The following is a 17,047-nucleotide window of genomic DNA, read 5'->3' as shown; positions in this document are numbered from 1 at the left end:
TCATTCTGACAATGAAATCCTCTCTGATTCACATGTTCTCTATGCTTCCTTTCACTACCCCTCACATGCTCCCTTTGCTTTTTGCCCGGACTCTGGAAAAAGCCTTCTGATGGAATTCTCTGGCTGGGTTTTTATGTCTCTCCAAACCATCTTAAAACAATCACTGCACAATTAGCCTCCTCAAAATGGGTGAGTATGTTTATCAGACTGAGGGAAGGAGCCGGCAATGAGATAGAATTTGAGCAGAGGAAAGACAGGAGATGAATTATGAAACAAAGCCCCAGAGGAAATGAAAGAAAACTGGTATCAAAATCCATGTGGGAAAGCAAGCTTTTGAAAGGAGGGGACAGTCTTCCCTCTCATTCTCAGAATTTTGAGAAAGAAGAGGAAGGAGGGTATAATACAAACTTGAGATTGTGAAGAGGAGAATGTAAGGAAATGATTTCCTGAGTGAATTTTACAGCTCGCTTCAGGGCTTAAATATTGGGAACAGGCCTAGAGCTGCCTCAGGGAAGGTGAGAGGAGTGGCCTTGATGAATGCAAGAATGAAGAGCAGGAGTGAGGGTCTCCACAAGTGCTGGACACAGAGTTGTCATGGTCTTTACAGCACTTCTCAGTAAGCCAGGAGCAGGAGCAGAGAAAAGGAATGATTCAAGGTTACAGACCCTATGGAACACGGTGGTACATCTTAGGACTCCAGGATAGTGGGGCTGAGAATCATAAATGGAGCTGATGGAGGCTTCTGTGGTCTATGAAGGGGGGTGATGGAGTGAGAGAAGGGAGAGGCTGAGGGATGAGGAATCCTGTCAAGAACACAGAGCAGATGTCAAAGGGAGGGAGAGGATGGAGGATGAGAGAGGCCAATGATAAGAAGGATGTGGCCAGAGATGCGATGTTAGATACGCCAATCCTTGGTCCCAGTCTTCTGGGGTGTAAATATAATCCTTTCCCTCCAGCCAGCCCTTCACTTTTTCTGAGGGACCAAAGTGTTCCCCAGAATGCCATCTTGTATGGAGTAAATGTATTCTCTATGTATTCTCTTCAGCAGTTTGGGTTTTTGTTTTGTTGTTTTTTTAATCAGTGGTGCTTCCCAAGCTTTTACCACCGTGGTCCAGCATCTGACTGAAATGTGGTTCTAAATGAAGCACACTGCTCCAGGAGTGGCTGGACCAGAGCAGAGGACTGTGGGACCTGCAGCTGTCCTGGTTGGGCTCCATTTGTCCATTAAAGGAATCTAAGATGGCATTAGCACTTTTAGAAGTCACATCAATTACTGGCTGAAACGGAGCTTCCTTTGCAATGAACGCACCGTGGACCGTTTCTTCGCCAAGTGTCCCCTGTCCTATACTTGTGCAGCAGCCAGAATGCAAGTGTAGGATTTTGCATTCATCTTTGTTAAGTTTCAATCTGTAAATTCTGACCCATCCCTCAAGCCAGCTGTTATCCACTGGAACCTTGCCTTTGCCATCCCCCCATCCACCCCCCCCCAAAAAAAAACCAGAGAATGCATTAGCCATTCCTTCTAACTTTGTATTGCTTTTAAAATCAGTTGGTATCTTCTATACCTTATCCCAATTGATTTGAAGCTTGGATGGGTCAGAGCCAAGTACAGAGGCCAGAGTATTACTACAAGAACTTCCTTCCGAGCTGATGTTCACCTCTTAACCCATGCTCATTTGCTTATTCATTCATTCAGTCACAATGTACAGACTATGCTAAAGGCTGGACTGTAGGTGGTGACGGACACACTCCCTGACCGGCTTTGGAGTTCACAATGCAGGAAGGCAGGAAGGCAGGAAGGCGGATGCTTGAGGAATGCTACAGAAGGCATAGAGACGCTCTGGGTGCCAGTAACAAGGAAGCCTATCCTCATCTAGAGTCAGGGAAGCGCCATCTGAGCACTGAGGATGAAGGGTGATTAAGGCCACAAGGGACGGGGACGGGGAGAAATGGAGTGTTCCAAGAAGAGCATACAGCATCTATTAACGGAGAGTGACTAGAAGCACATTCAAAGCTTCCGGACAGTGGGAGCATTGCATGTTACAAGGAAGGGGATTTCAGCTGAAGCTGGATCGAAAAGGCATGGGGCAAAGATGTGTAGGGCTCTGTAAGCCATCTTATCATTTTGAGCAAGCTTCATCATTTTAAGGGCAAGCCACTGAATGGTTTACTCAGAAGAAGAGAGTGATATTTGCATATTTAAGAAGGTCACTGTTGTTTCCATTTGGGTGAGTGGGAGGAGGTCAAGTGGATGGCAGGATTCTGATGCAGTGTCCAGTGGACAGAAAATAGCCCAAGATTGGGCAGTTTATAGAGAATGACTCCCAAATTAGTCAGAAGAAGTGACTAATTTGTATTATGTAGCTGCAAGGAATGAGGAAGACAAAAGACAATGGGTGACCCAGGTTTCTGGCTTGACCATTTATGTGGAGAGTGGTATCATTTGAGAGACAAGGAGCCCTGGGGGAGGTGCAGCACTCTACTTGAGGGGTTTGTGAGGTCTCTACATATGCAGATACCCAGAAAGCAGCTCAGTCTCTGAATCTGCAGTTCCAAGGAAGAACCGAGCCAGGAAAAACAGATTTGGGCACCGTCTCGCCATCAAATAGCGATTCTCACCCTAGCTGCAAACTGGAATTGCCTGGTGAATTTTAAAAATATTCCTACACCTAGGTCCCATCTCTGACAATTAAATCTAGGCCTGGTCATTGATTCTTTTTTTGTTTTCTTAAGTGATTCTAATGTCCATCCAGAAACTGAGAACCATGAATGAGAAACACAAGGGTAAGGGACAGTACGGAAGAAAAAGAGGATCGCGAAAGGCAGACCTCTTTTTAGGTGTAGACTGCTCACCTATCCACTAATTCACTTGTGTGTACCATCTAGTCATCTAGTCATTCTCCACTACTTACGCAACACCATAACTTCAAAAATATCAGTTCCGGTTTATGACAGTTTTACTTTTAGAGAGCGTACTCCAGATAGCTACTGCTTCATAAAAAGTCACCCCCAAACTTTGTGGTTTAAAACAACAATCAGGGACACCTGGGTGGCTCAGCAGTTTAGCGCCTGCCTTTGGCCCAGAGCCTGATCCTGGAGACCCGGGATCAAGTCCCACGTCGGGCTCTCTGCATGGAGCCTGCTTCTCCTTCTGCCTGTGTCTCTGCCTCTCTCTGTGTGTCTCTCATGAATAAATAAATAAAGTCTTAAAGCAGCAACAACAACAACCAGTCTGTAATTTTTCAACATTTCTGTGGGCCAGGAATTTGGGAGTTCAGCTGCACAGGTCTGGCTTGGGTCTCTTGTGCAGACAGATGGAGGAGCGGGTATAGCCGGGCCGAGGGACGCAGGTATGGGTGGGATCTAGCCGGGCATCTCTCCTCTCTCTTTATGGAGCTTCAGGCATTCTCCATGTGGCCTCTCCTTACGGGCTAACCTGGGCTTCTGCACAACACGGTGGGAGTAGAATAATTCAGTTGTTTATATGGCATCCCAGAGGACCAGCACAAGTGTTCCAATTGGTAAGAAAGATGCTGAATCACCCACTTTAGAAGTCACACGACGGTGTTATCTCCTTTCTACTGCCCTAGTCAACCAGTTCCAAAAACTTACCTAATTTTAGGGGGAGGGACACAGACCCCATCTCTCAATGGGAGAAATGTTGTTCCAGCCATTGAAGAATAGCACACAAGGGTTAAAAACAACCACCACCCAGACTTCTTTCCATCAATTCGAGGTCTACGCTTTGTCAAGTCACTCAACATCTGAAGGTGGGGGAGGGAGGCGAACTAACTGAACTGTTGTTATAATACTAAATGAAAACCAATAGCTTAAAGTTACATCACTTCTTTAATTCTTAGAAATGACTTGGAGAGCAAGAGGTACTCATGTGGACTTTTCTCCTATCTAAAGAAATAGTGAAATTAAAATCCAATAACCAAAGTGTCTTAAATCTTTTAATTTCAGTCCATGATAAATTTTTCATAATTCAAATTCTGACCTTTAATCTGATACTTCCAGGCTTAAAAAAATATATATCAAATGGCTGCTATTAGCAGCAGTGGTCCCTCTCATCCATATGGAGACGAGCAAAGAGCTTCATACACATTTCATTTTACCCATTTAGCTAGCATGGATTCAGTACATACCTGTGTGTTGACTGTAATTGGGCTGACCCCTCATACTTTCCCAGAACTACCAGCTAGACTTGTACATAATTCAGACCAGGGCAAGCCCCTGGGTCCCCTGGAAGTGCTTCCAGCAGCCCGTTGCACCCACACAGTATTAGGACTTGGGTAAATACTCTGTCTGGCTACTTTCTCTGATGGATTCCACATTTCGACTTATTAGTGAGAAAAAAAAAAGGCAATGTTATTTTTTTCAAGGGATTTTGTTTTTGAGATTTTAATCAGAATGGAATAAGTAAGATGCTTTTAATTGATCTGCTTCTAACTTGGAATACTCAGTAAAAAGCTTTCCGCCTCTTCTTTGGAATTTAAGGTCTCCACTTGGGGGAAAAAGGGAATTATTAACGTCCACTCTCCCTCTGGGGTTCCCCCCCCTCCCGCTCATTCACAGAACTTTTCAGATAAAGAGTAACCAGGAAGATGTAAGTCATGATTACCATTTAATCGATACCAGAATAAAGAAGTTAATTACCTGTTAGTCAATACCAGAATAAAGGAGTTAAGTTAATCTCTAAATTATATCACAACCTTGGATATTTTTTCACTGTGGTGTGAAGTAAGGAGACTGTCTAAACACCATGGAAACCAGGAACACTTGCTACGGGGGAAGTGTAGCTGTTCACCTTTATACTATGTTTTAATTCTAACAGGTTTGACAAATTCAAAACAGGCATACTGGTTTAAACATCCATAAATATTATCATCCGATTTTGTTTTCCTGATGATTTTATGCGTTTGTTTGCTTTTCCTCTAAAGGCAGTAAAAAAGAGTTAAAACTAGTTTGCATATTCAGTCTTGGTTGAATAGCTAAAATTACAATTTCAGCCAATAAAAAAGCCAAACATTAACAAATGTCCACTGATGGATACGTGGATAAAGAGATGTGGTATGTAAATAGGATGGAATACTCTTCAGCCTCAAAGAAAGAAGGAAACTTCCTGTCATATGTGACAACAAGGAGGAACTTTGAGGACATTCTGCTATGTGAAATAAGCCAGACAAAGGGTGAATACTGCATGATTCCACTCATCGGAGGTATCTAAACAGTCAAACTCATACAGAAGCAAAGAGTAAGAACAGGGGTTGCCAGAGACTGGGGGAAAAGAAAATGGGAAGTTGCTTTCCAATGAGTACAAAGTTTCAGTGATGATGCAAGATGATTCAGTCCTAGGGATGTGCACTGTGCCTACGGTTAACAAACACATCGTACACTTAAAGAGAGGAGGTCTCGTGTGAAATGTTCTTACCACAATAAAAGAAAAAACGTTAACTTTAGCTTATGTAATTGATCCCCATCATCATTTCAATACATTTTTATTGACAGTTATCTTCAAGGATTGAGAAGCAGAGTTCTTCTGAAGGGTCTATAGACAGGGTGACATCAGAAATGCCCTACCAGTGAGCCACAAATGGACCTTAGAGCTGGTTTAATCAAATTTCTTTATTTTACAAGAAACTGAGTACAGGAAGGTTATGTCCTACATTTGAACTGAGGCAGCTAATTTGTTTCAGAGCCATGACTGCCTCCATGTTCTCTGACCCACGATGCAGTCCACTTTGACGGTCTTATAAAATACCTATAAGGTGGGAATGACTATGAACTTCTCCAACATTAGAGTTGGGAAGGGTTTTGGAAATCCTCTACATGAATTCTCTCATTTGGCAGATAAAGAAACTGAAGGCCAGAAAGGTTATACAATCTTACCAAAGGATACACAGTTTTTCAGCAGAATTAACATGTTTTGTTTCTTTAAATGTGATTAGAAATAGAATACATTTTTAATAGAAAATATTATTATTTGCCAAAGAAGTTAAGGCTCCCTAATACCAGTGGCAGTATGGCTTAGCTTGCTAAAGGGGTAGGGGGATACTGGAGTTTGCATTTTAATTTACTAATTAACAGTGGTTCTCAAACTTTTTATTAATTCTTTACAATGAACATATAAATCTTACGCTTTTCTCTTATATGATTGAATTTAAATATAGGTATTTCCATTTTTTAAAAATATAAAATGTTATACTCTTGAATTATTGTGGTGCTATGAAAATCTCTCGCTGTGGGAAGCCACAACGGAACCCAAGCCACACTCCCCACAGGATGCTCCCAGCCAGTGACTGTGGTGGCAGGTATTAATGGAAACTCATTTCTAAGGGATGTGGGACTCGGCCAGTGGATTCTCTATCAGCAGAAATGTCCTTAAAACTGCACTGCAAGCTCAGACTCTTCCTACCGGATTTTCCTTTTTTCTCCCTTTTCTTTCAAAGACGCCGGACCCGCATGGAAGTGTGTAGATGCTTCCTGCTTGCTCAAGCTTCCTCTCCCTTCTCTTTTATAAGCACTCTGTCACTGGCCCTACCCCCAAGAAATCTCCTGCTCATCTAATTCCACACTGGCATCTGCTTCCTGGAGGACGCAAAGGAACACAAATATGCTTTTTCTAATTAGTCTTGTCTTTTCCCCACTGACATTCCAATGTTTGCCCCAAACCAGGGAGGCATGGTCCACTCCCTCCTCCCTTCTTGGGGGTGGAGCTGAGAACCACCATTATAGAATCTTGGCTCATTTATTTAGCTAAATATTGATTAACAAATATTTTAGGGACATAAAGTCTATGATATTACTATTACAGGAGCCCTTGAGTACATAACTAAATTAAAAGTCCATTTGTGTTTGTAAGGAGCAAGTAATCAAGTTGTAGAGGAATGACTTCCAGAGAAAGAGTGGCTTCAATAACAGCATAAGCAGCACACTTTTAAGTGCTGAATCTATCTAATCTAATCTAATCTAATCTAATCCAATCCAACATATCTGGACAGATTTTTAGTGCTCCAGGTCAGAAGAGAAGAAACCACTGTAGCCCTGTCATTTTTTAAAAATCCCTATCAATTGGATAATTTAATACGAAGGATCATTGTGAGAAACAGCTAGAATATTGGTGAAGTGCCCATAAATTCCAAGGGATTGCCAACAGAAGTAACTTTTTCCCTGCTGCCAAAGGTCTTAATTTCTGGCGTGCCCTTGTATACTTTAGCATTAACCATCTATGTTACATATACCTCTCAGCCACAGTGCAAAAGGGGCTCCTTTCCCAGCAAAAGGCTGGAAGGAGGGGGGCAGGAGAAGCAGAACAGAAACACTGTGAATTCCAATCATGTAGCCTGGAAAAAGCAATGTGATGCTAATCCTGCAATAGTAAATTTCTTCTTATCCCCTGAAACTGATGCTGACATTTCCATTTATTCATTCAGTTCCTTTAGACTCCCTGTCAAATCTCTTCTAGTTGCCAAGCAACAATAACAGCAGTTCTGTACATAAGCATTAGGCAATAACTATTGTCAATGTTTCTCCTTTCTCTGAAAGGGAAATTTAATGACCCTTTCCTATGAGAAAATGATGACAAGAACCTGTCCATGTGAAACCTGGAAGCCGTTTGTGTGGTTTGTGTTTTTGCTGTTTGAATCCAAGGACTGGGCTCAACTGATTTACACATCCCTACAAAATCATGAAATTAAGATTTGCCCCAAAGCTGGCATGATTTGGTCTTTAAAAACAACTGTGTACCATGCACCTGAAACTGATATAACACTGTGTGTTAACTACACTGGAATTAAACAAACAAACACAACAGCCTATCATTAAAATTGTCCCACATCCTATGAAATGAGTTCTCTGTTAAATGAAGCTAATATTTTACAGATGCTTTGACCCTGCTAAAATTTCTTTAATCAAATGCTTAGGTTTTTCTGACCATACCCCATCCCACATAAAGAATTGAACTATCTTAAAAAAAAAAAAAAAGACCTATATTTCAGTACGTTGTAAAACGTAGATCAAGACAGTTAATAGGAAAAAAGAGTCATAAAATGGGACATCTGCCCACCTGTTGAGGACAGACTTTAGGATACAGTTTATTTCGGTCATCTGTAGAAATGACCCCTCTCTGTCCTCGTGGTGGACTAGAGGCTCTTCCCTCCTTTTCTTTTCTTCCTTCTTCAATTTAATGACTCTCTATGATTATTGTTTACAGCCCAATTTACCTCTATAATGTTAAGAGCTCTCAAAGCTATTCACAATAAGTGGTACAGCTCAGCAAGGATATTCTAGACTAAGCTATTCTCCATTGCCATATCATTCTGTTTTCCAGCCTCACTTATTTTTTGTGAGGCTCAGCAATAGCTATAAAATGTTTCTTTGAAAAAGTCAAGTCCAGTTTTATATTCATTTTCTCATTTGGGCTTTTTTATTTATTTTTTTTCTAATCTTGGTTCTGTGTGAATTTGTATTTTGAGTTCCAAACAAGAATGCTAATTAGAGCTCCTTTTCCATTTTTTATGTTATAAAATGAAAACAGATGAGCTCCCCCGAGATCTTTTAGAGTTTAAGAGCTCATACACTCAATTTATTATTGTATTTGCTGACTTGTTAGGTGGTATTATTACCATGTCCAATCTACAGATTAGGAAACAAGGCCCAGAAAAGTTAGGTGACTTGATAATCTCTGCCTCTGTCTCCAAACTCCATGACCTTACCTCACTGGAGATCACGTCCCAAGCATACACGGTTCCCTAAGGTTGCTTGGGGATCACTCTTTGTTGGAATGAGTTATCAGTCCATTACTGGACAGTCAGTAAATATTATTTTGTAATCCCATTTTATAAGCAAGGATTCCCCTCTGCTTTCCATCCCCAAATTGTATTGCTGAATTATAGTCTATTTAAACTGATTTATAATAATGCATGAAAATATCTGACTAGAAATTTTATTTTGTCTTTGCCAGTTCTAATCATTTTTTTAGTTGAGAATTACATATAAAATTTTATTAATCAATTTAGCTTGACAATCAAGTATTTCACATGAGAAATAATATAATCATCACTACTGAGCCTCTTTCCTAATTCATCCATGAGTTTCTAGTACTGAACTCCTTAAAAAATATGTCATTTAGAAGAGTTGTAAAAAGCGAAGATGTCCCAAATATAAGGTCCTGATTAGCATAAAGATTTTGTTCTGGTATTCTTTCCTTAACAAAGTGAGATGTGGGATTCTTCTTCTTCTTCCTCATCTTCTTCTTCTTTTTGTACATCAGGATGACTAGTTTTATTCACCAAAGGACCTCATCTGTTATGGTGAAACCTATCTGAGGCTACCGGTATTTGATAACTATCTTATAAAGATGCTGCTTTTTTTGTGCAAAACCACCGTCAACCTAAGTAACCCTACTTTCTGTTTTAAGAAGCAATTCAAGGCTTGCTTTATCTCATAGCAAAGAGAGTACTAAAATAAGATGACAATTCCATTAACCTATATTTTAGTTTTTAAGAAGGCTCCAGATTTCGCAAAATTTTGTGAATGGGACATATAGTCTCTAAAGTACTTCATTATTCAAGTAGAGATGTTCATTCATTCATTTTCCATTCATTTATACAATTGTATTTGGGGGTCAACTATGTGTTAAGTCCCAGAATATGAAGATAAGAGAGGCCCAATCCCGTCCCCCAAGAAGCACAAAGCCTTGCTTGCTGAGAAGACAACTAACAATCACAATCTGAATAATGGTTTTGATCAGAAAGCAGCCACTCAAAGGAGAACAAGAGGATAGAGAATTCAAATGGGGCAGGAGGGAAGACAAGGGAGACATTCCCCTGAAAGAGCTCCTGAAAGGGAGGTGAGTGAGGGCCAGGTTCCTGAGGACACCTCCCATATAGAGGAAACCGCCTTTGCAAAGGCCCCCAGGCAGGAACATTCAAGGTCAGGATAGTGGTGCTGAAGGGGGCATGTGGGTAAATGGCAATAAACAAGGTGTAAAAGACAACAGGGTCAGATCTCAGAGGACGTAGGTCACACTAAGGAGACTGAACTTTTGAGTCAACGATAACTTTGATTTTAAATCCTTATAATCCAATAATATAATGATAGTTTAAAATAAAACAGCCACAGAGAGCGTCAATTACAAATTTCAGTTGTCTTGGATATTAAACCTTCAATTATTAGTTTCTCCTTTGGACTAAAAGCTTCCCGAGGACAGAAATGATTTCTTCACCAAGCACCTACTCCTTTTTGATTCATCCAACAGGGGATCCACTAGAGGTAACTACTGTACTCATTTCATCACAAGGCTTTTGTTAAGTATTAATTTCCCACAGTGCTTGTCTAGGTTTTTATAAGAATACTGCATAGATCCATTCTCAGGTCTGTAAAAGCTTATAATTGATAATTTAAGACATAACAGTTGTTATTATTCTTAATTTTCAAAACTAAAATGTCATTGCTCATGTGACAGATTGAAAAACAAACTAATCATAAAAAGGCCATAAAAGCTAATAACTAAAGGAAATACATGTACTAAAATAAATCAATGTAAAATTATAAATGATCAGAATTTTCTGTTGTTTATGATGATTTATTTTATTGAGTTGAGAAATCTATTAACCTTTTGGTATAGGAAGATGGAATTTACTAATTGAGTTAGAGGAGCTCTACTTTCATTGTCATGCAGATTGATAATATTTACAACTTAAGCGTCACCCTCTTTCAAAATAATGCCAGCATTTTGATAAGTTACTGAAGTGTGATGGCAGAAACACCATCTCCTGTTAATCTTCGTGCACATATGTGCCATTGATCATGACAAGTGGATGAATGTGGCGCCTAAGCCAATACATGGAGCATTCACACTGAACCTCTGTGGTCTGGGCGCTGACAGATGAGCCTCCTTCCCCTGACTGGCTGGATGCCACCTCGTTTTGAATAAGACACTCTTTCTGCTGAGCCTACCATATTGGTCTGTCCAACTAGCCATGTTTTGCAAAGAATCGATTACTATGACTCTGATTCTTTAAAGTGCTTTTCCTTCCCATAATCCAACTTCAGGAGCTGTCCAATCTATTCATCAACAGACATTTGGAAAGGGGCCAATCTTGGGTCAGCATGGTGGTGCCAGACCCAACTTCTCAAACTGGGAAACACAGTCTCACCTAAGACTATGACTGTGAGTCAGGAAGAATGTGAAGTCATGATGTAAAAGAGGCACATCTTTCTGCTATTGTTTGCTCAATACTTAATAAGTAAAAATAATTTTGTATTAACATAATATATGGAATATCTTATAGAATATAGTAACTAAAAAATTTGTATTAATTTCTAAGATAACACGAAAGACTTCAAATAAATTGTATGATGTAGAAAATGGTTTTGGCCATCTTCTCAGAGACCTGGGGTCACAAGTGTGTTCTTTTGTGTCCTGGGGGTACTTTGGTGGAAAACTCTGGGAAGCAGAAATGCAGAGGAAAGGAAATAGGCTTTAGAACCAGACACAGGTGAGTTTGAATCCCTCCCTGCTCCTCCACATTTCCTGAGAGTCTGACTTTGACCAAGTCACTTTACTGTAAACTTCCGTGTCCTCAGAATGTTATTTAATACGAAGATCTGTCAAATAGGTAGCATAGTAGTTGACAGAGCCAGGGTGAGCTCTAAAAAAATATCACACAGGTCAGGCTCCTGCTTAAAAACTTTTAGCATCTACTTTTGCCCTTTGAATAAAGCCCTACATGGCTATTTCAGATCCTAAACCTTTTGGGGCACAGGCCCTCTTTGGCAGTCTGGTGAAGTTTTAAATAAAATACATATGATTATAAAGGAAACCACCATTCACACTGAAATAAAGTTGAAATTAAAAAATTCATGCTACAGTAATATCTGTGCTCCTCTATTAACATCGAATAACACAACGCAGCAGAAGTTCCAGTAACTACAGTAGTTTTGAAGTGGTCATGAACAAACGACATTTCAGGACATCTGTAACGAGTGTAATTTGATATGAAGGTATCTGTGACCTCTAGTTGTGAAAGTCGCAGAGACTCCTGCTGCAACCGTGGGTTTCTTCCTTTGCCTGCATTCATGATTGCAGGAGATGCTATATTTCATTTAGATGTGAGTGAAGTCGAAAATGTGTTTTCTCTCATGCAAGTCTGTGGAACCCTGGACTCCACCCATGGATCCTGTGGAGGTCCAGCAACACAGGAGAAGAGCCAACACTACCAACACTGGATCCTGCCGTGCTCACTGATCTCATCCCCCCTCGCCATCCCTCTGTCGGACACTCTGGCAACACTAACCATTTGGCCTCCAAACACATTCAAATTATCCCACCTCCAGGCTCTTGCTTTTCTATCTGCTCTGTCTCTGGATCTTTGCATGGTGTTTCTTTCCTGTTGTCTTCATCTCAGCTCAAGTGTCCCCTCCTCTGCGAGGGCTGCCTTGACCAACCCCATCTTAAAGACCCTCTCCTCAGGCCAGCCTCATCATACCACTGTCTGAAATGACTATATGCATTTATACGTTCTCAGTACGGACTCTGTTTCTCTGCCCTAAAAAGCAAGCTCCATGGTAGCAGGAACCTCACCTACATGTTCAGTGCCATAATCCCAGCATCTAGAACAGTGTCTGGCACAAAGGAGGAGTTCAACACTTCTTTGTCAAATGAAAGGGAAAAAGTCAGGACTCCACAAATGTTACTTCTCTAACCCTTCACTCTGTGTTTTAGGTACTGTGAGGATACAAACACATGAAAGACAAACTCCTGCCCTCAAGTAGTTCACAATCTAGCGGAGGATGGGAGTTGGCCCTGTGGAAGGTGGAGAGACCTTCCCACTCTGTCATACAACCACAGACAAATCTCTTGTAGTGCCTCAGTCTCCACAGTGCCAGATAAATGGCTTGGACAAATTTGTCTCCATGGTCTCATATGGTCTACGGTTTATGATCATTAAGTGCTAGTAGTGTACGGTAGCATATATAAGTGAGGGGTTTTGACCCTAACAGTGAGGAACCTTCACAGAGAAGGACAAGACATGGGAGGGCTTTGAAGTATAATCAGCCCCCAACAAATAATGAGAAGGGGGAGATTTTCAGAGTCATGAACTCCCTGCATTGAAAGAAACATTATAGGTTATCCAGCATAACCACTAGGTAATGCTGTGGACATCTCTATATGAGGCTATTCTGGAGATGTAACATAATACCCTAGCCTTCAGATGTAACCCAGCATGGTGGTTAAGAGTATGAGCTGTAGGATGGCACTGCCTGGATTCAAATCCCAGCTCTGTAGCTTACTAGCTATGTGAACTTAGGCTAATTACTTAACTTTTTGATATCTCAGTTCTTCGCTCTATAAAATGAGAATAACAACACTATTAACTTCATGGAGTTATGGTCAAGATTAAGTGAGAAAATGAAAGTAATATGCTTAACACACAATGAGTAAATACTTCTTATGATTCTTTCTGTTGGGTGGTTTTCTAGTTGTCAAACGTACTGTATATCCCCTAAAACCATTTTTCCCTTCTTCCATTGTAACTGAGTTTTTACCAGCTAAAGACTACACAGTTTGGAGTTTCTATAACCAATTTATAACTGTATCCTACCTTTTCCTTGACATTCACATGTGTATTGAGTTCAGCCATCTTGCTTCTAGTGGAATAAGCCCTATAAAAAAGGAAAAAAGGATTAAAGTTTTAAAATTGATTTCTCAATGTGATATTTTCATGCTCTCTCCCAACACAGTAAACAATTTCATTCAGTCATAATCATAAATACCATTTTAGAATATAAAAATATTTTAAAGCTAAGCATTTGTCTTAGATATGTTCTAAAAACATGTTATGATAACTCTAGAAGGCAATGTAAAATCTTTTATTCATACTGTATTGACATGAAAAATGACAAGGATAGATGGGTGTGCACCCAAACCGTGTTTATTAAGTAAAAGAAAGGTGGTCAAGAACAGTGAGAGGAGGAAAAGCATATCTATTTTAACAGAGCATTGTCATCCCAATCCTTGCTGTCCCAAAGTTTTTATTAGCCTCTAGTTAATAAAATAAACATTTACTGAGTCTTTCCTGCATATACATAACTATACGAAAGCACTCAAGGAAGAAAACAGGAGAAATGATTCCAAATTTAAACATAAGAAACACTGTACATAACAGTTTTAAAAGATTTTACTTATTTGAGGGAGAGAGAGAGAGCACACGCAGCAGAGAGACGCAGAGGGAGAAGCAGGGCCCTGGATGCAGGCCTCCATCCCAGAACCCTGGGATCATGACCTGAGCAGAATGGAAGATGCTTAACTGACAGAGCCACTCAGGTGCCCCATGTACTAAGTTTTTAAACTGGCTTTTTCACTTATCAACATATGAACATCCTTCCAGATAAATGTGTATATATATATATATATATATATATATATATATATATATATATATGACTTCACCATAATTTTAATGACCATAAATTCATGATCTCTATCAAATGGAGTCTTAAAATTGCCCACAGTCTTTCTGTTTCCTTAAATTCTTTAGGGTTTCCACCTCTGGAGCCCAAACTTCTTTGTGAAATGACCCACTCAGGAAAGATCTGTACTCTTAATAAGAATCGGTGGTGTTTTCTTTCTTTTCATCTGGTCTAAATCTTTCACCATTACTATGGAAGACAGGACTTAAGCCTTTAATAGTCTCAATCTCTTTTTGAAATAGAGCATAAATGAGTTCAGTGGGCAAACAGATTGGTTCAAATTAGCAGTAGGATAGGCCAAGATATCGTTATACTCCCTATTTGCATGATTAATGCTTTTTGTCAATCAAGAACCACTGAAACTATCTTACATTCTTTTTTGACTCAGGTTACAATGAGTGTATCTAGAGTTGATACATTTCGGGGACAACTTGCAATAAGTCTCTGATTTCTCCTCACCATTTCCTTTTAAACCTAGGTCTTAAATAAGTTAAATAAAACATAAATTCAGATCCATTATCTTTTGTTCATTTAGGATGAAAGCTTGGCAATATGTATTCTTTACTCTATTACCACTCAAATAGGAATCCACATAGATCTATTACTACATATTATCAGATATTATAAACAGTAAGATTTCATGTTAATAAGTTTCCAAATGATAATGCCACTAACACATGCATTTGGGCACACTAGCAGGAGAGACTCTGTGAACTCAATCCCCAGTAAGACAGCTCCTTCTCATATTGGGCTGCAATGAGTGTCCATCCCATTGAATACAGTTCCCATTTACATAACTGACTGCAAATTCTATATCCTCTGATTTGGCATATGGAAGAAAGCAAATCATACTAGCTGGGGGGTTCCTGAGGGGCAAAGTTCAGTTAAACGACCCACTCTTGGGCTTCAGCTCAGATCGTGATCTTAGAATCCTGAGATCAAGTCCTGTGTCTGGATCTGTGCTCAGTGGGGAGTCTGCTTGAGATTCTCTTTCTCTCCCTCTGCCCCTCCCACCATTCTCTCTCTCTCTCTGAAATAAATAATCTTAAAAAAAATACTAGCCAGCAAATAATACCTGAATTGAATTTCATTCTCATTTATTGCTACTCCTGACAGTTACTAGTAACAGAGAATGGGATTATTTTCTGATGATCTGGAACAGTGAAGAGACATGGTCTGTGAAGTGCAAGGATAAATAAGCAAGCATTTTTGTTGATAAGCCATAGATGAAAAGTGGAACCTTTGATCAGTCATCACAATACCTTCAAAATGGTCTACAATCATATTTGAAAACATTTGGATGTTTGATTTTCTTATTCAAATGGAAGTTTTGGCATGTAAACACACACTGTGCACATATGTGGATTTTTCTGCATGTTACTCTGTGTGTGTGTGTGTGTGTGTGTGTGTGTGGCAACAAGGATGTGAGGGAGGCGGAGATACGGGTTATACCTATGGAACTATGAGGGTCAAAGGTGACAGATGGATTTAGTGCTATTTGTTAGGATAGATCTGGGAGCCACAGTTCCTTTCATTAGACTAGATTAGCTGAATCTTCTGGATACATCTCCTCTTGCCGTTATAGATGTGTGAAATCGGATAGAAAAAGCAAGCGTCTTGTTTTTGTTGTGCTTTGATGTCTAGGATTTGGGTGTGAAGAGTTTCCTAAGGCTGGAGTGTTTTAATCCACGGAGGAATCAGGGAAGAATTCCATTGAGGACAGAACATTTCTGAGATCTGAGGAGGTAGCAGCACTGAAAGGTGAGCTGTATTTGGAGATGAACAATACACACACATATACTTTTCTTTTACTTAATATACATATTTACATACATTTCCTCGGCAATTCCCTTTCTCTCTGACCTCAACGTCTAACTCAAGAAGACTCTTCTGTGGTAGTGGTGCCAGTGGATTAATTACATGAGTTTGTGTGTGAGGAAAAGCCAGCTCTGAGGGTAGAAAGGGGCTATTATAGGTTTCTCAGATGGAAAAGATTAAGATAAAGATAATTGTAGGGGCTGCTCTTGGCCCATTTTATTCTCTTAATTTTTTCCCCCTGTGTGGAGCACAGCGTCTACAGGCTCTACCTTCCAGGAGGATTCCAATGCTCTCTCTATGTCAAGGCTTTCGGCTGGCTGGTGCCTAACAGGGAGATTGGGGAATCAGCTGTAGTTCCAGTTATGGAAACTAGATGAAGGATTTTAATATAAATAGAACTTAAATTTGGTTTGCCTTAAAGAATTAAGAATTTAAATGGCTAGACAGTCAAACTGAGTTCTCGGTCAGGACAAGGTTTGGGCAGGGGTGATCACCAGCTGAGGACCCGTGTTAAATGTCCACACCCTCAGTCCGGCACCAGTCCCACTGGGTTACTGCGAAGCGCACCCCAAGTGGCCTGGTATCAGAGGCTCGTTACCCTTCCTGAGCTCACTTCCTCCTCTATGACAATGAAACTATGCTGTGCTCCTATTCTTTGGGGATTCTGTTTTCTCCTATGGACTCCATCTGGACAGTCGGATCAGTTTGATCTAATCTTGATTGTTTAACTTAGGTAAAGAACACACCAAAA

The 17,047-nt window shown here is 40.2% G+C and overlaps 1 protein-coding gene across 10 annotated transcripts in view; it reads right to left on the bottom strand.

Annotated features, from left to right (window-relative positions):
- The window catches only part of SPATS2L (spermatogenesis associated serine rich 2 like), a 160,786-nt gene that overhangs the window by 65,993 nt on the left and 77,746 nt on the right, over positions 1-17,047 (bottom strand). For all 10 annotated transcript variants that reach the window (XM_038585290.1, XM_038585291.1, XM_038585283.1 and 7 more), the window contains one exon: positions 13,611-13,671. In XM_038585290.1, the coding sequence (XP_038441218.1) occupies positions 13,611-13,649 (39 nt within the window). In that variant the 5' untranslated portion in view covers positions 13,650-13,671. The remainder of the gene's footprint in view (positions 1-13,610; positions 13,672-17,047) is intronic.

Source organism: Canis lupus, chromosome 37 (genome assembly GCF_011100685.1).
Source record: "Canis lupus familiaris isolate Mischka breed German Shepherd chromosome 37, alternate assembly UU_Cfam_GSD_1.0, whole genome shotgun sequence".
Classification (NCBI taxonomy): domain Eukaryota; kingdom Metazoa; phylum Chordata; class Mammalia; order Carnivora; family Canidae; genus Canis; species Canis lupus.
Note: the sequence above shows the minus strand (reverse complement) of the source record. Positions and strands in the feature narration are given on the sequence as shown.